This window comes from Podarcis liolepis (assembly GCF_965112155.1).
Source record: "Podarcis liolepis genome assembly, chromosome: 1".
Classification (NCBI taxonomy): domain Eukaryota; kingdom Metazoa; phylum Chordata; class Lepidosauria; order Squamata; family Lacertidae; genus Podarcis; species Podarcis liolepis.
In genome coordinates, this window is record NC_139554.1 from 89,998,040 (window position 1) to 90,022,176 (window position 24,137).

General features: G+C 40.8%; 2 protein-coding genes and 1 long non-coding RNA gene across 5 annotated transcripts in view; 2 read left to right on the forward strand and 1 right to left on the reverse strand.

The window, feature by feature from the left end:
* Window positions 1–11,860, forward strand: part of PTPN4 (protein tyrosine phosphatase non-receptor type 4) — an 85,985-nt gene extending 74,125 nt beyond the window's left edge. For 2 of the 3 annotated variants that reach the window (XM_083489208.1, XM_083489210.1), the window contains 2 exons: window positions 2,052–2,187; window positions 3,951–11,860. In XM_083489208.1, the coding sequence (XP_083345334.1) occupies window positions 2,052–2,187; window positions 3,951–4,034 (220 nt within the window). In that variant the 3' untranslated portion in view covers window positions 4,035–11,860. Of the gene's footprint in view, window positions 1–2,034; window positions 2,188–3,950 lie in introns of all 3 variants that reach the window. The other variant, XM_083489209.1, reaches the window with a different exon arrangement.
* LOC310701343 lies at window positions 8–15,743 on the reverse strand. Its single transcript, XR_014523018.1, has 3 exons — window positions 15,647–15,743; window positions 14,996–15,139; window positions 8–113 (listed from the first exon to the last, which is right to left on the reverse strand). It is a non-coding gene; the product is annotated as an uncharacterized lncRNA (long non-coding RNA).
* EPB41L5 (erythrocyte membrane protein band 4.1 like 5) overlaps window positions 15,279–24,137 on the forward strand; it is a 59,426-nt gene continuing 50,567 nt past the window's right edge. The window contains exons 1-2 of the mRNA XM_083489292.1: window positions 15,279–15,759; window positions 20,529–20,713. Of these exons, the coding sequence (XP_083345418.1) occupies window positions 15,441–15,759; window positions 20,529–20,713 (504 nt within the window). The 5' untranslated portion in view covers window positions 15,279–15,440. The remainder of the gene's footprint in view (window positions 15,760–20,528; window positions 20,714–24,137) is intronic.

Sequence of the window (24,137 nt, forward strand, 5' to 3'; positions counted from 1 at the left end):
TATTTAACTTGTAGGGAAAACTCACTGTGTTTCCCCTCTCAAGATTTCAACCAAAAACCTTATTTCATTTTGTAGCTACCTTCATTTTCAAATATAGAGCTGAATTCTTGTTTCTGTTAAATTAAAAGAAACAGTTACTTACTGTGTTCTTTTGACCTTCTGGTTTTGAATGAGAATAGCTTTACCTAATTGTCTGGAAACATGTTTTCATGCTTCATAAAGCTATGATGTCTTTATGTGCCAGAACTGGATAGGAAACTAATTTAGGAAGCTGTATTAACCATGTAAACTATGAGGCTAAAATAGAAATGGCTGAACTGTCTTAAAAAGGGGTACCTTACTAGTAATGTACATCGTATTGGTAATTGTGCATTGTATCATTTAATACATGTTGCCAGCAGCATGCATGGCTTCTTTATTCTTCCTTCTGGCCTAATAGCCAGTTCTTCAGTTTCTGTAGCTTTTTTATTTGTACAGCAGCTACAGCAGTTCTGTCCCATGCTGCTGCTGTGCTTCTAAGCTGTTTCTGGTCACCTACAAGTGGTTTTCACTCAGAACAGGTAAATAGGCTAGGGCTCAGTTTCAGGAGCTTCATTAACTAAACATCAGCTGCTGGAGACTGTATAAGTGGGTTCTCCCATTACACTGTAGGTCAAAAGCATAGATACCAGACTAGAATTCTTTAATTCTTGTTTGAAGTTCTAACTGTTTTCATATTCAGCTTTGGATTTCTGCGTCATCACAAGGTCTGAGGTCAAAATCAATATCAGTCATGCCTCATTACAAAAATGACATTTATTGAAATGTATCAGTGCCACATTGTCTGGTCCATATTCCTTTTCTCCCCTTCCTATGTGTATGTGGATTGGCTTTGATTATTGTTGATAAATCAGTAATAACTGACTGCCATCTAGTTGAGACCTGGCACATAAAACATCATGGGTGGGATCTACCTAATGAGCGATCAGTGGAATGCAATGGGGCTCTCCCCCCCCCCCCGTGCCCCCTGAAATTGGCTCTAGGGTTATTCAGTGAACTCCCAGAACAGCACACACAAGGGGGAGGCTGAGTGATTGCACAGACAGAACATTCATTCCAGTGCAATGCCGAATTCCATCTAGTATTCCAAAAGATCTATTCTCTTGCTGAGCTCTGGAGTGGAAATGGGTACAGTCAAACCACTGTTCCTGAACACCTCTGTTATCACACGTTTCGGCTCCCGAACACCAAAAACCTGGAAGGAAGTAAATGCTATGTTTTTCAAATGATTTTCAGAAGCCGAACGTCCGATGTGGCTTCTGCTTGAGTGCAAGAAGCTCTTGCAACCAAACGGAAGTCGCGCCTTGGTTGTCGAACATTTTGGAAGTTGAACAGTCTTCCAGAACGGATTACATTCAGCAGTCAAGGTTTGACTGTATCTGGGCTGATAATCCTGGGAATTATGCCCTATTTTTCTCTTTATCCAGTCTTCAGTGTTTGCTACCACAAAAGAAAAAAGTTACATAGAATTCTAAGAGACAAACTAAGCACCAAAGGATAATTATGGAGGCAGGAGCGCGCCAGAGCTCAGGAAGACCTTGTTACTCAAACCATGTTGAATGGAGCCAGAAAGAGCAGCTCCTGGCTATTCCTTGAATATTAAGAGATCTTGAATATATACTGTTACTCTGTACATTCTAAACATGTTGATGGATCACATGGGTTCTAGTAAGCATAACACCCAAATAAACTACATAAGTCTGAAGTTAGCATACCTTCACTCTAAAGCACTGCCTTTGAAGGGTTTCCTAACAAGTTCAAACCTAGCTGTTTGCCTATTTGTGTGATGTGGCTGCTTCCCAAAGAACGACAGTTATAAGTACATATATATTATTTCTCATTAAATCTACTATCTTTGTTATGGAAAAAATGTGTTCGTTCAGTGGAAAATGCTGCTTCTGTATATTGTCAGCTAACTCAGAAAAGTTTGACTTAGGCCACTTAATTATATATATCTCCTAAGTGCTTTAAAATATTAAATGTGATAAGAAGTAGTCCTTTTTATTTTACAGTGCCGGGATTGGACGAACAGGAGTTCTTATCACTATGGAAACAGCTATGTGTCTCATTGAGTGCAATCAGCCTGTTTTTCCCTTGGATATTGTGAGAACTATGAGAGATCAAAGGGCCATGATGATCCAAACTCCTGTAAGTTATTGATACATTAGAACAAACTGCTTCCAGTATCACAGATGCCTAACAATGACTTTTAAATAGGTGACACTTAACTGAATTTTAAAGAAAGAACCAATTTAAAATTTAAGTATTGATTTGTATGTAACTTGCAGCATCTGCTTTGCCAAACAGATGTTTGTTGCTGGTAGTGGTAGACAGTTATGAGAGAAAAAGATACAAAACTTTTAGCCATGCATATAGTCCCCTTGCATGAGGGAGCAAACAAACCAGGAACTCTTCCATTAATTATAGTTTCTAATGTCATGCATGCTGGGAAGCCATGGTTAAAGCCATAGTCTGAAGTTGGCCTAATATCCTGGCATTTTCTGAAGCCTATAAACCATAGGGTTTTTTTTTTTTCGTTTTGTCCAAAATGAGAAACTATAGTTAATGTAAGACTTTGTTGATTGCTCATTCATTTGCGTTATAAGAGGAGCAAAGGGCCTATGCGTGGAGCTAAAACATTCACTTGTATTGGCTTATGCTAGCCTGACCCCAGCCGTTGTGTCTGGTGTCCAACACCTGCTTTCCCCTCCCTCTATCAAACAACAAAGGAAATGATTAGCAAGGTCAGAGCTGATGCTATTCATCTTATGTGCACACAGTACAGGAACACCATCTGTGGACTCCAGATGTTTCCTCCCCTCTTAATAGCACACTTCCATGCATGGAGTAGGAAAAATGTACTTGCAGGAATGTTTCTGCTTACATATATCTTTTTCTGGATCAAGGTGCACATATTTGATGCAGAACAAGCAGTTAACCATACACGAGTTTATTTAGAGATCCTGAAATGAAGTGAAGGTTTGCTTTTAAGTTCAAGAAGGAAATTAAAACACACATAGGAAAAGTGATTTAGTGTTTTGTTATCACCATCCTAAAACTGATATCTGAATCTTTCCGTTTCCCCTGTAAATGTTCATACTTCCACATGTTATCCACAAGATGGCATTGTCCTAGGTTTCATGTTTTAAATGTGAATTTAGATTCACCCTATATATTAGAAATTACGTAGCTATTGTCTTGTGCGAACACAGATTTCTTTTTAGACCTTTGTTTCTCTAGATGCACTAAAGACTGATTATATGCTAATAAAAATCTGAAAAAGTAGCCTATGGATATTATAGATTGTAGCATGCTATAGAACCTAGAATTCGTATTTATTCTAATGATCAGAGTGAGCAACTTGAACAATATTTAAAGAATATGTCAATGGGAGAAAATCTCAAGGCTGCTACTTAAATATAAATTTCACATTCATTCTTTGTTTTTTCTTTTTAATTTGCAGCCCTTGAAATGTAAGTTTATATATTTGTAGCTGAAAACTTTTAAACTGTTGTATCAAACAGTGTCACTCAAGTACTGAAGACTTCCATCAGCAAAATGGAGAGGGAAGCAGTTTTTAATGAATCCCCTTAGCCCCCTAAGGTTTTCCAGAGCAGATTTAGGAGGGGTGAGAGGAGAATAAGGGAGATTTTTAACAATTGTTTGCTGATGGATGCCTTACCATCAGTTGTCCCACAGGATTGGAATCGGAGAAAAGCACAGAGGAAAGCTAATCCCCCCCCCATCCTACCCCCTGAAGCCTCTCCTGCAGCATGCTGGTCACTGGATCCATCCTGTAGTATTTTCAGCACAAAATTCTTCAAGTCTTTTAAGTTTATCCTGATAGTTCATTGTTAGTTTCTCCAGCTTGTTTTTCTGTGACTTATAAATTATTGCACTGTTCTTTCTAGAGTCAATACAGATTCGTTTGTGAGGCTATTTTGAAAGTGTATGAAGAAGAACTTGTTAGACCTTTAACGACTTCGCTGCATTAATAGAAAACAAAAGATACCTTTCAGAAGAATCCATACAAGACACTGGTGTGCCATAACATTACTTGCAAGAAATGGTGTCTGAAAAAAATGAAGAAATGAAAAGGACATGGAAAAAACTTCAGCACTATTGCACTTTATGTTGAAACTGAAAATTGGTCTCTAAAACACTATGATTTTTCTGTGTTGGAAGACTCTTTCTTCATGCTTTGCTTCGAACAAACCAGACTTAAGGAACTCCATGACTTTCCAGACATCATTGTAGTGCCATAAAGTCCCTTTTTGTTTGAACTGCTACAAAAAAAAGGCTTGGAACACTTTTCACTCTTTGGTTGACACCTATGTCTTTTTAAAGCAACAACAATACACACAAAGCCATTTCTTCCAGTGCTAAATTTTGCTGTGTTAAGATCCTTGCTGTTTTGTTTTTTATTTTGGTGAAACATTAGCAATATTACTACTACTAGACACTGCCTACTGAAGCAGCACATTTTGCCCAATGTCGTTCTAAGGATCTAACCTGATTAATAGTGGAAAGCTACATTTTCGTCTAACTCAGCAGTAGCTGCATAAAGGCCCGTTTAACCAGCATCTTATTTAGGGTGGGATAGGAGGGGCATTTATTTTTGACCTGGTAGCTCTGTTTCTCAGCATGTCACAACATTGGTGTGTTTTGTAACATCTGACGACATTACCTAATGGGAATGAATGCATGTGTTTTGTCTTAACCCCTTAAGTGCCTTGAGACTTACAGTGTATGTCTTTAATGACAAGGCACTTGTATTGGCCCTAAAGGGGGAAGTATCATCATTGTAACATTTACTTTAGCAGGTTCACACTTTAAAGCATGGCCCTTGGTGCTTAGAATATGGTACTTAGAATACGATAGGGGGTCACAGAAATACCATTCCATCTCTTTCTACAAGTACCTGCATGCTACTATGGGTAGCAAGAGCACCCCAGCCTATTAAATAAGTAATAATTGTTTACTGCTATGAATTGAAGTGGGAAATCTGACACATTCCTTTCAGCTGGTAAAATATTTGCAACATCAAATGTAAAGCCAGTAGATAGTTTTAGAATTTCTTTCTTTTAGCCTTCCACTGAGAAAAAAAGCTTTGTAATTGAGTATGCTATACCTTTTTGATAGTTCTGGTAACTGTTTTAAACTTCAAGGTAAGCTTTCCCCATGACCTGCTTGCCAGTTACATTTCCTGAGTCCACATTTGTGCTTTATTGAGTCATGTTTGTGCTATACTGTGTTATGACAAGACAAAAGGGGAGGAAGGTGCATAAAATGCCATCAGCTTGTTCCCAAAACATTTATGCTTTCCATATGTTCTTTGGGATCTCTGTGTACTTTTGTGCTTTTTTATTTGTGTGCCTCTTTTTTTGAGGTCATTAGCATGTATGCAGTTGGAGGCACTTAATTGATACAGAATCTGAACTCATTCTAGGGTCATGTAAAGGTTTTTGTCTCCTTTTTATTAAAGAAGAAGAAGAAGAAGATCTGAGACAGCTTCTTGCACAATATGCATTTAGGATTCAGTTGTTTCTTTATGAAAACCTACACTGCCCTGTATTAAAGAGGTTTGAATAATTACTGAATTTTTTAAAAAGCAGAATATGCAGACTATGGATGACAATATGAGGTTTGTCTTTTCTTTTTTTAAAAAAAACCCACACATTTATTCTCCTCTATATGTACTGGAAGGGGCTGCAAATCTGCTGTATAAAGTTTGTACCCAATGCCCTGAAATTGGTGGTGCAAAGTTGTAGCAGCTCTTCATCATGATACCAAATGAAAGAGAAACTTTATTTTTTTCAAAAAAACTAAATCTCATCTGCTGGCCTGTTTATTTATTTTCAAAGCAAATCCAGTAGTCTCCATTTCTGGTTTTGAAATTATTGCATTATTATCCTTTTAATATAACTTCTTGAGTCAGTGTAGAAATGAATGCTAGTGTCAATTCCTTTCACCCAAACTGTAGTTTCAGTAGGATGAGGTATAATGGGCTTCTTAAAACACCCACCCACCCACCCACCCCTCAGTCTCTAACTGAGCATTTGTCCAGGGTGTAGGAATACACTTTTGTCTGCTTTCACAAATTGGAATGAGTGCTTGATAAACTGCTACTTTTGACAGCTTTGAAATTGAAGCGGGATAGTGGGTTCAAATGTTCTACATCAATTGGTAATTGAAGGATCCAGTGGCTTTTAATAGTTTGTTTCTGTTCAACACAAAATGAAAGGCTGAAATGCATTTTTAAACTATGTTTCAGACAGTTTCAGATTACCCAGCACAATGTGAGTAACTGCTAACGATATTGCATTGCACTCTAAACCATCCTTAGATGTTAGTGCAAGCAATGTAAAATCCTTTTTATAGAAAGCCTCCAGTAGTTCTACCAACCAGTCAGGTGGCAAATAGGAATATAAATAATGCTATATACTGCATATTCATATTCTATTTTGAACCGCTTACTTCAAAAATGGTTTAATACCTAGAGAAGGCTTTCCTGCTTTTAATTTGGAAATTGTTCTGTGCCATAGTGTTGGTTATTTGCAGGACTAATTTAAGCATTTGTAACACATTAAAGTAAATACTAAATTACTGCATCCATTCTAGTGAAACATGTGTTACTATTGCCAACGTATGTTACTGTTGCCAACATATAAATGAAAACAGCATTGCCCATTTTATAAACTTATACAAGGGAAATTACTAGAGAGTTGTATATCGTTGATATTTTAAATACGCTGATTTTCTTATGTGAGGTTGCCAAAGCAATTTGAATCCATGAGAAACATTTATACCACAATGTATAGTTTTGTTGGCATATATTTTTGGTACATAGGATGTTGATCTGACATATAGGCAGAAACATTAGCTGCCTTCAGGCCTCCATCTCCCCTGTTATAAGCTGATTTAGGGCTTGCTGGTTAGTGGCAATGAAGAAATATGGAAAGAGATTAGTTTGGTAGGGTAAGCAGCAGATCAACAAGCCACAGGAATTTCCCTCAGATGCACACATAGTAAAGAAAGGATAACAAATTAAAGCATTATCATGCCATAAAAGTGGATCTTCACAACATGCATCTTCCCATAGTGGTATAAATAGCCTTTTACAAGTATTTTTATATGGCCTAAAAGTTAATACTGTTCATTGCTTTGCATTGGGTTATGAAGATCTGTATCAAGCTAAAAAGAAAAGGGAAAAAATATTTTTTGTATGTTTTTTCATTCTGTACAAAACATGAATGTATGTTTCAGGAATAATGACATATAAAATGATGGGTGTTATGGATGTTGGATTTTATGAATAATTATTTTCTTACTATTTGCTAAAAAAAGATGGGAGAGAAAAGAATCATATGTAACACTTCCTGTTGTTATCGTTGTTGTTGTTTTAATTCAGGTTGTTTTAATTGTAAATAAGAGCCATAGGGAAATGGTTTAGTGCCAATGTATGTTTCCGATGTATGTTTTTTGTGTTTTTGTTTTTTATCTTAAGGACTGAAAACTATGATTATTTAAAGTACTTTTGAAGGTTTCTAATGCAGAAATCTAGGACTCTTGAGAAACTTCTTTAAATTGCTTTTTTGCCTTTTTAGGTGTGTGGCTTTTGGGGTGGTAGAGGTATACCTTGGAGAAAGTTAAATATTAAGTACCCTCAGTGTCAGTCATTCTCTGAGCAGCATGGCTTTAAGTGTGCCAGCTAATCATGCCACTTAGAGCGTAGTCCCTCCAAATCATTGGAGTAGACATCCACTTCCAGTGCTGCAGTAATGTCCCTGTGTTAACATAAGAACAGGATTCCTGGTTGTCCCTTAGTGGTTTTCCTATACCCAAACATGCATCATTTGAAACCAAGATCAGCATAAGGCCACAAATTAAGTCTAAAATATAAGACATCTTCACTGATGTAATAAAGCCTATCATATTAATACATTGTAATCCAGCCTATTAACATACTAGAGAAGTAATATCTTATAGGGTAGCAGTATCCCACAGCTCCCAATTTAGAAATGCTGTCCTATCACAGAAAGCACAAAATGCAAGTGCAGAGAGCTGGGGAGAGGTTTTTGATGGAAGTAGTATGGCTTGCACCTTGCCACAAGCGATGTGCAGATTTAGGTTTGTTGCATCTGTGGAAGGTTGAAAAGCAGCAGAAATGCTTCAGTTGCAGCTGTGCATGAAGGCCCAGAAGAAGGAAATGTTGTATTGTAGAATCTCAGCAGTTTTTTTCCATCTGGTGGAGCAGAACACTATAATTTTTTGGGGAAGGGGCTGCTTGATAGGGGGCAGAATTACTAGAGTGTAACTAAGAATAGGCAGTGCGTGGTTGGCAATGGATGGTTACCCAAGCTCCTGAAAGTCTTAGGAGTTCTTGCCATATACTGTATCTTGCAGGTGCTGTTCCTCAGTCTTTGACTTGGCTGTTGGAAAGCAGTGGAGACACCTGGTACTACCTGCACTTTTTAAATTTCTGGCCTTAAACTTGCCTGTATAGTTAGATTCACAGATCACTTAGATCAGCATATGCTGTGCAAGAGAAAGTTCAGCATGTTATGCAGTCTCTCCTATTTTTACGTCCCAACACGTAACAAAATACAGACTGAATCCATGGCATTGTAAATATTCATGCGCAGAGAGTGGGGGAGAGAAGCAGCCCAAGAAAGCAGCTTGCAATGTGCAGGGGAATTGCTCATGGCCCTGGTTATTAAAATAAGCCTCCGGATGTTATCCACAAGGCTCTTGGGGTGTTGAAATGAAGTTGTATGTTGACCAGAGGGTTCAATGAATTCCCTTTTTGCAGTGCAACCGTAAGCAGTTGATATTCTTCACTGCAGTCCTTGTTGGGCTGAGAAGCTGATTAGGGTGGGGGGAAAGCTTCAACCAAGTGAAGTGACAGATGCCTTATATGAATACAGTGGCTTGGATCCAAAGGCATTCTTGTGCAAGTGGAAAGCACTTGACCACAATTTCTGCTGATTTTCCTCCTCCTCCTACAGACCCTGTACCACATCACTTGCCATGCTAGAAGGTCCCTTGACCCTCAGGAGTATAATTTGGAGGCTTTAGTGAAGAGGAATGGTGGGAAAGCCCATATCTTTGGATGCAAGCTGATAATTAAGTCTTGTAATTTACAATCTGGGAATCATCTTAAATTATGTGTCCTAGATTTCCTGCAGATATCCCTTGGGTCTCTTGTAGTAGCTTGTGTGTATGTGTGTGTATGCATGCTCTTCCTAATTTTAATACCCAGCTGCCATGTAGAAACAAACACAAGCCTTTGTTTCCATCATTATGCAACACTAACTTTCAGTTTGCGCTATTACCACTTGCAGTGGAGGAAAGGAATTTTGGGTACAGATGTTAAATTGTAACCAACAAGTTCATTGTATAACAAAGCAGTATATTGATTTGTTAAAATTGCTGAGCCAAGTATGGCAATACTGGAAGTGACATACAGGAAAATCAATATGTTCACTTTGATTTAGTCAATGCCGCCAAATTAGAAGAAATACAAACCAAAGTTAAAATGGTTGCTTCTCAGTCTTCGGAATGGTATAGTAAAAAGATTAGGAGAAAGTCTTTGCCTATCTGGAACTTTGAATGCTTAACTTTAACAACCTATAGGCTTTCACATCAGTTGCAATCTGAGTTTTAAAGAAAGTTTAGAAAGTATTTGCTTTCAATCATCGGAGGGCGATGAATTTGTATTGCCTTTAAACCAGAGGTGACTAATCTGTTGCCCTCCAAGATGATGTTGGGACTCTTAACTCCCAACAGCCTTGGCCAGTGTGGCCAGTTGTCAGAAATGATGAGCGTTGTAATTCAGCAACATGCGGAGGGGAACAGGTTAGCCGCCCCTGCCTCAAACCAAATGTTCTGGCCTATGAGAGATTTGAAGACCACTATGTTAACGCTTTGGAAATGGCTCTTTGGAAACAATGTTAATACTATGGAAATGAAGAGACCTTGACGGACATTATTTGGTGGAATTACTTGATATTTAACACATTTTAAAGTATTTACTTTTTGCCTAAATTTCTTGAATTTCATATAGTAGCACTTTATCTAATGCTTTACTACTGACAGAAGTTTTGGAGAAAATAAAATTTGCTACCAGGTTGGAGAGAGAGATACTTAATTATTTCCTGTGCAGAGTTGATTGGGATTGTTCCTCATGTGAATTGTTTTATCAGTGCGCTATGCTTCTGACCTGTTTTCATCTGTTTTAAAATGCATTCTAGTAAGCTAAACACTGTGTACACTACCACACAGCATACGGACCTTAAATATCAAGGCCTGAGTACCATTCTGTAGTTCTCGTACAGCATCCTGTTTTGTGGTATTCTAGCAGTGCAATTGTTGATAAACATATTTCTGGTTTAGGTTTTAAAACCTTAAGCATCATAATAATGATACTAAAAGTAACCCCCACAATGTAGCTGCTTACAAGTTCTGATTGTTTTTTCTCGGTGGATTTCATTTAATTTAGTAGTTTACTGTGCCTAGGGTCTCCTGGGTTGGGCAGAGAGTTTTTCCATGTTCTGCTTTTTGGCTCCATCCTTGTTGCTTCCAGACTTTAAAGACCTTTGGGAGTAACCTCTGAGGAAGAATAGGGAGTTGTGGTTAGGGGGAACATCAGTGCATACTTGGAAGTACTTCTGTGTATCCAGGGAGCTCTCTGAATCCTGGCTTATATATTTATAGCTGCTTAGCATTACTAATATTTGCATAAAACTCTGGAAACCGGGGGTGGGGGTGGGTATTTAAGTTGTAAATTATAAAGAATAGATAATGCACAAAAATAGTTTTTAAAGGGAAAAAGTTGCAATTCCTTATACACAAAGGCTATAATATGGTTGGAGCAGTTAAAACAATTGGCACTAAGTTCCTTTGTATTCCTCTATAGGAGTATGTCCACAAACTTCCCGGTGCAATTTGAAGGGGCTGGGCTTCAAATTTAACATGAATTTATATGGCTCTGGTCGTCATAGCAAATACTAAAAAAAAAGAAAAAAGTGATTTGTCTAGTTTCCCCACCCCCCCTTTCCTGTCACAGGTGCTATAGTATATGTGTAAATGTAAACCTAATACTGTGTCTCGATCATAATCCACAATCCTTTTGGGTGCCCAAATTTATTTATTTTTGTTGCTAGTGGTAATGAATTTGCATTCTCCCCTCCCCCCCGGTGACGTTGCATTGTCCAATTCAGTTGGGTGTTGCGCTGCCCAGTGAGCTGGCTTTGAGCATCTCAGTAGGTCATCTCTAATACAAATGTGCATCTTCTGTTTACTACACAAGTTTATCTGATATAGATTTGTCTTTTGAATTTATGTGTTTATTTTATTTTTAAGGGGGGAAAAACACTATTTAGCTAAGAACCTCTATGCTAAGCAGCAGGAAATGTGCTCCGTTGAAAATGACATGCACTTGAATTTGGTCAACACTGGACAATGAAAAGAATTCAGCATTCATCACTGCAGCTACTGTATGCTTTAAAAGGGCCTTATGTATCTTGCCTGCATTGGGGTAAAATGAGAGTTCTTGCCATTAATAAAGTACACTAATGTTTTACATACTATACCAGCAGCTCCCCAGAAATAAGAGAAATATAACATTTAACAAATCTTGTTTTTAGTCTTAAGAGCAACTTCATTATGTGAAATATATGCTGTTATACATATTTTGTGGATATATTTAATTTTGATTGACAAATAGTTGTCTAGGTACAAACTTGAAGAAAAAAACATAGTTTACTTGTGGATCTTAATTGTTTAATTGCAAAATAAAGATGTGCTTTAGTAATTTAAAGTTTGGAGATTTTTTTTATTACTGAAAGTTGCTAGTTGTGCTGCAGTACTGATAATTATCAATGGGTTTTTTGATCTTGGTCTTTGGACAGATTTTTTTTGCATGCAAACAGCGAGGGAATTGATGCTTCATTTGGTTGTAAACTTACAGTATATGGAAATTCAGTGATACTTAAGCATTGTTGATCCCATTGTGAACATGCTGCCCTTACCAGAGTTAATACTAGAGGTGATCAAACCTTGGGGTTATTGTTGTGTGTGTGTATGTGTGCGCGCGTGCGCACACATACACCCACACACCCACCCACACCTCAGTAGTGATAGAAGAGTCTCCTGTATAACATGCTACTGCTGTCCACTTTGCTGTTTGATCATGCACATTTATCCTAATGAGGAATAGTAATACTAGTTTGGCATATCACAGATAAAGACAGAATTAGGTTGAAAATAGTGAAAAGCCAAAGCTATGTTAACAATGAGTTTATTCTGTTTTGGAAACTCTTAATGTGTTTGCTTGCTTGCTTGTTTGCATTTATTTTCCATCCCCAAGCTCAAGGTGGCGTATGTCCCTCCCTCTCATTTAATCCCCACAACAACTCTGTGAGGTAGGGTAGGCTGAGAGGAAGTGACTGGCCAAGGTCACCCAGTGAGCTTCATGGCTGAGTGGGAATTCGAACACTAACCACTATACTGGCATTAACTACAGAGAACTATCAGATGACCACAGCAGGGTTAAATTCCCTTCCCCCCATGCCGTGTTTCTATTCATGTGTGATGATGAGGGCATACTGGTTACTATAATTAAAAATCAGCTAGACGAGGCCAAACAATGTGACAAATCAGTTTCTCTACCTTGGTGTTCCATTTGCCTTCTACAAATCACAGGTTTCTGCTTCTTCAGGATAACGGGGGAAATATTTGAGCAGGGGATGGAAGACTCCATTGCCTTACTTGGTGAATCATGTGTAATTTGCCAATTATTTTTATCTTAATATTTCAAGAAAAAAATCTCACATCTCTTACCCTAGTTTATATACAGTGGTACCTCGGGTTAAGTACTTAATTCGTTCCGGAGGTCTGTTCTAAACCCGAAACTGTTCTTAACCTGAAGCACCACTTTAGCTAATGGGGCCTCCTGCTGCCGCTGCACCACTGCCGTTCGATTTCTGTTCTCATCCTGAAGCAAAGTTCTTAACCCCAGGTACTATTTCTGGGTTAGTGGAGTCTGTAACCTGAAGCGTATGTAACCTGAAGCATATCTAACCCGAGGTACCACTGTATATATATTTTGCCACATCTTAATTCTGTATCCCTTCTCAATAGAAATAGGTTCCGTGCAATCTAGTCCTGAAATTGTTTCAAACAGTTCTTCCAGGTATTCTGCTAAATTGGTATAATCAACCTTTTAATACCTTATCTTTACCCCTGTATTTCTCTTTTGTCATCCAGTTCTTCAATTATTTCTTGTTTTATCTCCCCCCCCCCTTCATTTCTTCTTACAAGTCTTCAGACTGACACTTTCACCTTAGTTACATGTTGATCAAATACTTTAAAAATATTCTTTCATTGTGTTTACAATGTGTAAACTAGTGCAGATTTGACCTTGATCTCACAATGCCCAGCCAGATGCCCACAGAAACTTGCGTTAACTATGCAACTGATTCAGCTCCATTCAGATGTCCACTAGTTCTAGTGTTAGGGAGAGGAGAAAAACTTCTCTTTATCGAATTTCTCCATGCCGTGCATAATTTTATAAACTTCTATCATGTCACTTCTTTATTTCCACTGCAATCCTAACACTGCAGAGGAAGGCTGGTGCACAGCCAAGGTAGGCAGGTGTCTGTAAAAGAGATGTAAAAGATTTTGTGATGCCTTTCGGGCAGCCCAAAAGACCTCCACATGTATTAATGAGAGAAATTTAATTATACCTGCCTTTTAAGTCTCAGGTAAAGGGCACAGGTGATTAGTTTGGACTTCAGGCTCTGTATCACTGAGAAAAAGGAAAGTGCCAGAAATGCTGACATGCATATGACTTTCCCTACAGCATAAGGCACACTGTGCTGCCTTGCTTACCTTCAAATGGTTTAATTGAATGTTAGGCTGAACACACCTTTTTGGCTGGTATCTGCTAGCATAAGAAGCAACATTACTATTTGCTGAAAATTGTCTTTGGATTTAGGTAGTAGGTGTATGGAACTGCTGCATGTATGTGGCATGTGTGAGGGTCTTCTACACCATACATGGCAGCAAACCCACTTTTATCAATGAATGTACACTAAAAAAAGTGAGGTGGGCCAATCCTAAATCTCTGAGTGATCAGGGATGGAGAGCCTGGGGGGTTCAGCTGAAATAGTGAGTATGCCCCTACTTTTCTAGGTTGCTTCCAAACAACCTGTTTGTTGAACATCCTAATTTGTTTGCAGGGAACTTGTAAGACACCTGTTTTATCAGGTGCTGGGCTGTTATACAGTGCCATGTCAAGCAATTGTCCTGTGCACTTTCCTGTCATTCATCACAGAAGCCTGGGTTTTTGTGGAAGTGGGTTTGTTGCACAATAGCACCAAAGTCACCCTCCATGGACAACCTGAATTTGCCAATATACAAATGAATCGGAGCAGCAAAACAGAACGCTTGGAAGCGCTCCTAATAAATTTTGCTTAATGTGGGTTCATTGCTCCTTAACATTGTCTTTATGGTATCATATATAGCTGAGTGGGTGTGAATGTGGTAATCCTATGCACATTTACCTGTGGGAGAGTAAGCCCCCTTGAACCGCACGTTTACTTCTAAGTAAATAGGCATAGGATTGTGCTGTAAATATTTTTTGATCATATATGCTGGAGCAAGGAACTTCTGGGTAAGGGAATGTTGCTTCCTCAACCTAATTCTATGTGATTTAGGGATCCTAGGGAGGAGAAGGGGTCACGGGACGGGCCTTAAGCAAATGGAAGGAACAGGCTTCTGGCAAAAGGGATCTGTCCCCTCTCCTCCCAGTTCTTCACCCGCAGCGGCTGCTGGACGAGGGGCGGGAAGAGGAGGGATGGCCCTGCCTACCTACCACCAGGATGCACCGTCACGGATTATCCGCCAGGGAAGTCAGCCTTCTATACATGCAATATACTGTATGCGTCTTTACCTGCGTTTTTGGCACGATGTATTCGAGATGCACGGAGTTGGGCCGCGTTTCCCACTTGTTCGTGTTATCCTGGGCGCACTGCTTAACATTTTAATATAAATCGTTGGCTGCGAGAGCTGACTCGGACAGTGTTGCTTCTTCCTGCTGATTTAAAGTAGAATATATCAGCGATCGGGGCTTGCAAGGGAATATTTAACCCCGGACTTTCTCAATTCGCCTCGCCAGTTATTTGATTGAATTTATATACCGCCCTATATACAGAGGTCTCAGGGCGGTTCACAGAACACGGGTTTAGCACCCCTATACTTGGGAATATTATAATATAAGCAAGGGAGGCGCTGTTTCCTTATGGGTAAAATATCGGGACCTGTTCGGAGCCGGCAGAGTGTCTTAAACAAATGCATTTGGATTTTTAAAAATGTGACGGGGGGGGCGGGTTCGTGTGATGCAGCCAGGCTGCCTCGTGCTTTCTGGAAACGAGAGGTGGCTGTTGACCTGTTTGTTTTGTTGCTGCCTTTCCCTCCGCTCTCTCTCTCTCTCTCGCGGCGGGAGCTGGGAGAGGAGGAGGCCCGAGCAAGGGAGGGGAGGGAAAAAAAGAAACACAGGGCGAGGTGGAGGAGGAGGAGGAAAGAGGCGGCTCCTTGGCCTTACTCAGCGGCCATTTGCCTCCGCCCCTCGTCGCTTAGCCGGGAGTCCTTCCCTTCGGAGGCGACGCGCCGGTCGGGAAAAAGCGCAGCTGAGCGAGAAGAAGAAGAGGGAGGCTGGTAGGTGGCTTTGGGCGTCTGGGTCTCGCGGAGGCTGTCGACTGTTTTCTGGAGGGGAAAGGCGGGGAAATAATGTCCGGGTTGGAGGGGGGCCGGGGGGTGCGCGCGCTGAGAAGGTGCGTCTCTCTCTCTCTCTCTCTCTCGCGCGCGCCTCCCTGTTGCGTCTCGCCTGTTGCTTGCCTGGCGCTTTCCGAAATATCTATTTTAAAGCAACATCCAGCCCTCTCTCTCTTTCTCTCAGGGTCTCCTTGCCCCAAAGCGACGCCTCTTACTTCCCAGGCGTTCCCGTGGCTCTCCCGCCTTTAGCGCCCGCCCCATAAGTAGCTATGCCTTTCCGAGTGTGGGGCGACGACGTGCTGACGCTGCCATGCCTTTTCCCAGCCCCTCCGTCCTCACCTTTTCCCTCCCTCCCGTCCATCCGCCTCCCCCGACCAGTTGCAAGTTTCTGCGACCTAATTATCACAGCCATAGGAAGCGACGACAAAGGGGGGGGGGTGGCGGGCGTCAAATCCCGACAAAGGTGGGATTAAGGATGGGTTGAAATGGGAGGCGGGGGCAGAAATCTGTCAGGAAGGGTTAAAAAGTGACCTTTTTCCATGGACTGGCTTCCTGTTTACCTTTCCCTGTGTCTTAATTCCCCTATAATCAAGCGCTGTGTTTTCATCGGCTGCGTGTTTAGGTATCTCATCTGTGTTTTGACGGTGCCCTCAAGCTTCCTACCTTTGTTCCCTTCATGTTGTTTGGGAGTGATACTTTAGTTTACTTTTTTAGCCTGACAACGCTAAAATCCTTAATATAAGGGGGGGTGTTAATGCCTGTGCATTCTCCCCATCCACCCAATTTCCATTAGTGCATAGCAACCATACTCATTTGCTTCATATTCCCCATCTTTTAACTGTGGAGGGGAATAATGGAAGATGTTTCATCACCTTAGTGTCTAAACAAAGAGGTGCCATTAGTTCAATCCCAGCACTGTGAGACCTGAAAGCATTTATTTCCTTGAATGGACGTGGATGTAGTTAGTTATGATGGAAAGGTACTCTGTACCTTCTTGGGCATTATTTTCTTCACATGGTCCCATATCTATTTCCTTTCTGGTGTCAGGATGCTATGACCACATTCTGAATGTGTGGTCCTCCCCACTATAGTCAGCACGTCATAAACAAAATTTGGCTTGCTGGTGAAATAAACCACAATCCCTGGTTTGGGCATAGCAACAAGCCAAACTTCATGGCTGCTTGTTCGTGCAAGGAAAAGAGTGTAGTGAAGCAGCTGTGATCATGCAGTGAGTTCTTGTTCACAGTAAGCCATTAACCATGTAGTGTGCAACACTTGCCACCTCCTACCCCACCCTGCTTCTCATGTATATTCATTTCCTTTGTCATAGCCAAAGGAATTTCCACTTACATAAAACTAGGATCCTCAAAATATGAAATGAGCCCCTATGTGGAGCTGAACAGGTTTTTTTGTGGGGTGTGGAGTTCATCATGACTCAGTTCTTACTGATTACTTGAATGTGCGAGGAGGTAAAGCATAGAACACTTCTTCCCAGTTTCCAGTCATAATATAGACAGCTCTGAGGCAACCCCCTTTGTTTTATTGACAAATGATGCAGAGGCAATACTGCCACCCCCCTTTAAAATGCTCAGTTTTTGCAAATAATTTTTAAAAATCCCTCTTCTTGAAACCTGGTTCAGAGTGATCTTTTCCCCTTTTCTAGAGAGCAGCCCTGTGCCTGAAACAAAAATACACTCTGAACCCTTCTTGTCTGGTTATAGTTAATGTTTGGAGAGACTAACCATAGTCTCGAGCTATATATTGAGCCTCTTCCCTAAACTGTATTGTTTGTTATTCTTACCTCTACCTCTTGACCTGTCCTGCTATTATCTGTTGGGTATTGGGGAAGTGGTCCTTTTTCCAGTACTACTTTAGCATCCTATACATATCATAGATATGCTGTCCATGGTTATGCCACAATAGTAAAAATATTGTGTGTTATTCAACCAAGTTTTGCTCAGAGTAGACCTGTTGAAATTAATGGACCTAATTTAGTAATGTTCATTAATTTCAGTTGGTCTAACTCTGTGTGAAACTTAGTTGAATACCACTCATTGCTGTTATGTGGGTTTCCTCTTTTACTTTAGACATCATGAAACATCTTGTCAGGAGAGGAAATTTAAGCTTGAACAGTTCAAATAGTTGCAGTGCAAGCTGTTCTCTGTTTTGAATATTTGTTGAGGGCTTGTTCAGAAACAATAACATACTGTATGCTTGCCAGTTCTGATATTTGCAGGCTTCACAAAACAAAACTGATTTGTTGGTTGCCTAACCTTGAAATAAATTGGCAGTGTTGTTCAGTTTCTTTAAAAAACAAACCAACCACAGAAGAGGTTTTAGTTTTTATTATAAATCACCTTGGAACTTTCTCAGTGGAAAGTGATGTACAATTCTAAATCTTGGGGAGTGTTGAGGTTATTGTGCTTGAGGTTAGGGGGGGGGTACATTTTTATAAAAAAAAAATAATAAAATAGGGAGATACAGTGGTACCTTGGGTTACATACGCTTCAGGTTACATACGCTTCAGGTTACAGACTCCGCTAACCCAGAAATAGTGCTTCAGGTTAAGAACTTTGCTTCAGGATGAGAACATAAATCATGCTCCGGCAGCGTGACAGCAGCAGGAGGCTCCATTAGCTAAAGTGGTGGTTCAGGTTAAGTACGGACCTCCGGGACAAATTAAGTACTTAACCCGAGGTACCACTGTATGAGGTGGCTTTGCAGTATGATGTTGCACTGACTGGCAGACGCCAGACCTAATTCCAAATTTTGTTCAGTTCTCATTATTGGCCTTTAAGAGCCCCTCTGAAGTTCCATATCAGTCAGACATGTGTTTTTATTTAATAAACACACCAGTTGCACAACTGGTTACTACAATGACTATGTCATTTCAGCTTTAGCTTGTTCACATGTTGAACAAAATTCCTTGCATATGTTTTACTGGTTTTCTGAGCTGCTCTTTCATCAGCTTTACATATCACATAAGAGATCATACTGTAGGATATGTGCATCTACCTTGAGGTGAAAAGATGCTCTCGGCAGGTGTGAGTTCCACATCATCTTCAGTCTATGTGTTTATGGAAAGGGGTACAAGGTGGCTCAGCAAACAGGTGTGGCAATGAAAGTGGGTCAGGCATTCTAGTATCTGGTAGTGAGTACTTGTCAGCCTCAGGTTGTATGATGTGGAAGGTTGCACAATAAAGGGCTTTGAACAATGAAACGCCTTAGAATAAATATATGTTCTTGTTCTCCAAACCTTCCACTAGCTATCCTATACGGGAGGGGACAGTAGTTCAGTGATACAGCAGGTAGCAAGCATACATGCCAGCTTCAGTTCAGCTTCAGAAGCTTGAATGAAAGAACTTAGCTAGCAAAGATCTCTGTCTGAGACCTCTCAAAGCTTTGCAAGTCAAAGTAGAACCAGTTTCAGTATGAGACCGCTCTGTATATGTATAAGAATTCAGAGATGCTATTTTCTAAGCTAGAGTTATTTAAAAGCCAAGGAACAAACCCAGAATTAAAGGAGATAAATGCTTCTTCTCTTTGGGCAGAATTAACATTCTGAATAGAAGTAGATATTATTGGATTATATTGATATTACTAGGGGCTTATGCCATAGTCAATAAATCTGGAGTAGTTTAAAATTTTAATCTTCCAGTTGTGCTAATTTAACCTTTTAAGAATTCCAGCCTCTCACGGTGATAGCATGTGGCAGGCAAGCCCAGACAGACAGAAGGTGGAAGGCGTATGTGCCAGTTTATCCTTTTTGGCTCATAGTGGAGACTGAAACTTCTGTCAAGGGTCCAGATTGTTTGGATTCAGCTATGAGTCATGCAAGGTGCAAACTTTTGAGTGCCCTTAATGTGTACTGTATGTGGGTGGGCTAGCTTCCCTTGTCCTTCCTCGAAACCTTCCTGTAATCTTTATGCAGACAAAATATGCTTTGTACCAAGCAGAACCTAACATGTGTGAGCATGCTCTTTGTTCTTGAAACAGAAAAGTGAATGTGGAGGCTGATTTTGAAGCCTCTAGGCCCGTTGTGTCCAGTAAGCTGTGAATTCCAAAGTATTCAAGAACAAATGTTGAACTATTTAAACAACTATGTACCATGCTACTGAGAGGTATATTTGTCTTCTCACTGTGTAGAGTGTAGCTCTATCTTACTTGTCAAAAAGTTGTATTCTAAAACATGTATTTAAAGCGGAGCTTCCTTAACTAGCCCTTAAAATGATTTCCTAGTGTCATAAAAGTATGAGAGACACTGTGATCTACCTACATTCTTTCTCTCCCTCTCTGCCTTATGGGATTCTGTTGTAAATCCAAACTTCCTTCTTCTTTGTCCCTAGTCCTATTACTAATGTTTTGCAGTCATTAATTGCATGGGTGCTGCAGCCTCAGAAGGATCTGAGCATTCTTTTGAATCAAGCATCTGCAAGTTGACAGCTGAGTTCTTGAGATGTCTTATTTCCAGGTGGTGTCTGAAAGCAGCACTTCTAATTGCTGTAGGGCTGCTAAGTTCTCTTGGCAGGGGAACTGACCCTTTCAGGAGCATTACAAATATCTGCTTTTGTGCTTCTTTTCTATAGTGCATAATTACTTAGAAATTTAGTGAGATGTGAATATTTACCTGCCTTGATTTTGAAATAGTTCATTTGAAAGCCGTTAGACTTTTTCCTTTTGAAACATTCACAACTTTTTATTGGCCTGTTTAGTAACGATGCTGAGTTTCTTTCGACGAACGCTTGGGCGCAGGTCTATGCGCAAACATGCTGAGAAGGAACGGCTAAGAGAGGCCCAGCGAGCTGCAACTCACATCCCTGCTGCTGGAGATGAGAAATCCATAATTACATGCCGTGTCTCTTTGCTGGATGGAACTGATGTCAGTGTGGACTTGCCGGTATGATAATTACATTACTTTTTCAACATGGTTGACTCATGTTTGAGAGAATGATTGTGTTCTTCTTTATCTCAGAGTTGAATTGGATCATTGTGCTCATGTCATGGTTTCAGCCATAGTAGCCACAGTGAACTGTGTATTACTGTCCTCAAGGTTGGATTACTGTAATGTGCTGAACGTGGGGATGCCCTTGAGCAGCAGTTAGTGCAAAACGTGACAGCTTGGCTGCTGTATGGTGCAGCCTGCTGGAAAGATATTAATAGTAGTTTGGTACTGCCAGTTTGCTAAATTTGAAGTGCTTATACAGTGATACCTCGGGTTACATATACTTCAGGTTACAGGTGCTTCAGGTTACAGACTCTGTTAACCCAGAAATAGTACCTCGGGTTAAGAACTTTGCTTCAAGATGAGAACAGAAATCGTGCTCCGGCGGCGCGGCAGCAGTGGGAGGCCCCATTAGCTAAAGTGGTGCTTCAGGTTAAGAACAGTTTCAGGTTAAGAACGGACCTCCAGAACGAATAATAATAATAATAATAATAATAATAATAAATTTTATTTATATCCCGCCCTCCCCAGCCGAAGCCGGGCTCAGGGCGGCTAACAACACTAAAGTACTTAACTCGATGTACCACCGTAATTGTAACAGGATATACATTTTATGTAGTTAATGTGCAACACACTAGCAGATTGAAATTTACACCTTTCAATTTGTGCTCAATTTCTCTCTTAATCCAAAGCCTGGACATTCCACTCTGTGAACTTTGATTTCCAGCCTAACTGAAATTAACAAGGAAAATATGGCATAGCTCCATTCAAGGGACACAGTTAATTTCATAATTTCACTGTTTACTATGTACAAAGGACACCAGTTTAAAAGCACTTTGACAAACGTAAGAGATTGAAGCGCAGGGACCAGCCTTTAAATTTCTGGTTTTTATTATTTTAATGTTTTCCATGTTCTACTCTGGAAACATTTGAGTTGAAGGGTTAATACACACACAAAGGTATATCCATGTGTAATATCCACATAGATAGAGAGAGAGATAGATAGAGAGATATCCTTGTCTATTTTTATTGGTTCCTTGGTCTGATTTTAGAAACTGCAGTGATGTGAACCATGAAGTCATACAAACACTGTACTGGTATATGGAAAAGGGGAGGATAAGTTGATAGTTACATAACCCTATATTTGTCATTCTTGGCAGCAAGATTTGGAACTGGAACATCTGGCAGGAAGCTGAGCTGACCTAGCAATATTGCACTGGAGAAGCATAGTACCGTATTTTTCGCTCCATAGGACGCACCTGACCAAAAGACGCACCAAGTTTTTAGAGCAGGAAAATAAGAAGAAGAAAAAATCCAACTCAAATGTTGTACTAAACTATTTAAAACAGCAAAGTGGGTGGCTCCTGTCCACTTTGCTGCTTTAAAGCGAGCCACGGTATGAAGAAATTGGAAAAAGGACAGACATTCCATTATAATGTAGCTGTTTTCATCATCACTGGGAAGTCAGTATTGGCAGCAGTCACAAAAATTAAAATTTGAGCATTTTACTGTTATTAATCAAAAATATTAATAGTCAGGGAGAGAAACCAGGGCTGTGCAAATGAGAAGTGCTTGGAGTATGGAGGAACAGCAAAGAGATCAAATGATTGTGCTCCAGTTCCTAAATCTCTGAAGTTTTCTCAAAACAGGCATGGTTGTTTTGAAAGGAAGATTCAAAATGGAGTGACTGAGCAAAGAACAGAGGAGGAAAAGAGGGCAAATAAATAGCTTCCATTCAATAACAAGAGAACACAATGTTTTTGGTTTGGTATAGGTGGACTGTACTTGTAAGAATTTGTATAATGAATTATAGATTTGGAGTGGAATATCAGTGCCTCTTTTCAGCAATAAAGATTAGCTGCTAGAAACATGGTCCACACACAAACACACAGGATGTCTGGTTATAGTTGCAGTTACAGATAGGTAGCCGTGTTGGTCTGCCATAGTCAAAATAAAAAAATTCCTTCCAGTAGCACCTTAAAGACCAACTAAGTTAGTTCTTGGTATGAGCTTTCGTGTGCATGCACACTTCTTCAGATACAGAGCAGTGTATCTGAAGAAGTGTGCATGCACACGAAAGCTCATACCAAGAACTAACTTAGTTGGTCTTTAAGGTGCTACTGGAAGGAATTTTTTTATTTTGGTTATAGTTGTTTAGTTTAAACTGTTACTGAGCCAGATGCCTGCTCGGTTTTAGCTGAGCTCACTAATACTGAATTGTGGAAATGCTTTGCATGTATTTATGACTATTTCTGCAAAACTGCTACCTGAAGAAATCCCCAAACTTAATATTTTTAAACTTCAAATGGAGCTCAGAATCCGGTTAGGCAATCCTTTGCAGTTGAATTAGGAGGCACTGAGAGAAAGCAATTTGCTGCTCCCCACCCCCCTCCACCCCAGGAACACACAGCCTTCCCTCTGCTTGCAAACCTTGTCGGGGCTTCAAGGGAAAGCAAAGGCTGTAGGCAGAGCAGTGTGGCTCCCCACCCCCCACCCCCCAAAAAGCACCCCAGGAGCGTGGGGCAAAGACGCACAGCCTTCCCTCTGCTTGCAAACCTTGTCGGGGCTTCAAGGGAAAGCAAAGGCTGTAGGCAGAGCAGTGTAGCTCCTCCCCCCTCCCCCCCAGGATCACACAGCCTTCCCTCTGCTTGCAAACCTTGTCGGAGCTTCAGGGGGAATGCAAAAGCTATAGGCAGAGCAGTGTTGCTCCCCCCCCCCTCCAAAGAGCACCCCAGGAGCGCAGGGCAAAGACGCACAGCCTTCCCTCTGCTTGCAAACCTTGTCGGGGCCTCAAGGGAAAGCAAAGGCTGTAGGCAGAGCAGTGTAGCTCCTCCCCCCTCCCCCCCAGGATCACACAGCCTTCCCTCTGCTTGCAAACCTTGCCGGAGCTTCAGGGGGAATGCAAAAGCTATAGGCAGAGCAGTGTTGCTCCCCCCCCCCAAAGAGCACCCCAGGAGCGCAGGGCAAAGACGCACAGCCTTCCCTCTGCTTGCAAACCTTGTCGGGGCTTCAGGGGAAAGCAAAAGCTGCCGGCAGAGCCGCTTGGCTCCTCCCGCCCACCCCACAGAGCAGCCCAGGAGCGCACAGCCTTCCCGCTGCTTGCAAACGTTGCCGGGGCTTCAGGGGAAAACGGAGGCTGCCGGCAGAGCACCGTGGCTCCTCCCCCACCCCACCAAAGAGCACCCCAGCAGCGCAGGGCAACAGCGATTTGGCTCCAGGGACCACACATTCGCTCCATAAGACGCACAGGCATTTTCCCTTCCTTTTTAGGAGGAAAAAAGTGCGTCCAGTGGTGCGAAAAATACGGTATTTGCTCTAGGAAATATTTGCTTAAGCCAACACATAAGAGAGTGGGCTGCCCACTTAAGAGGCAGCTTTC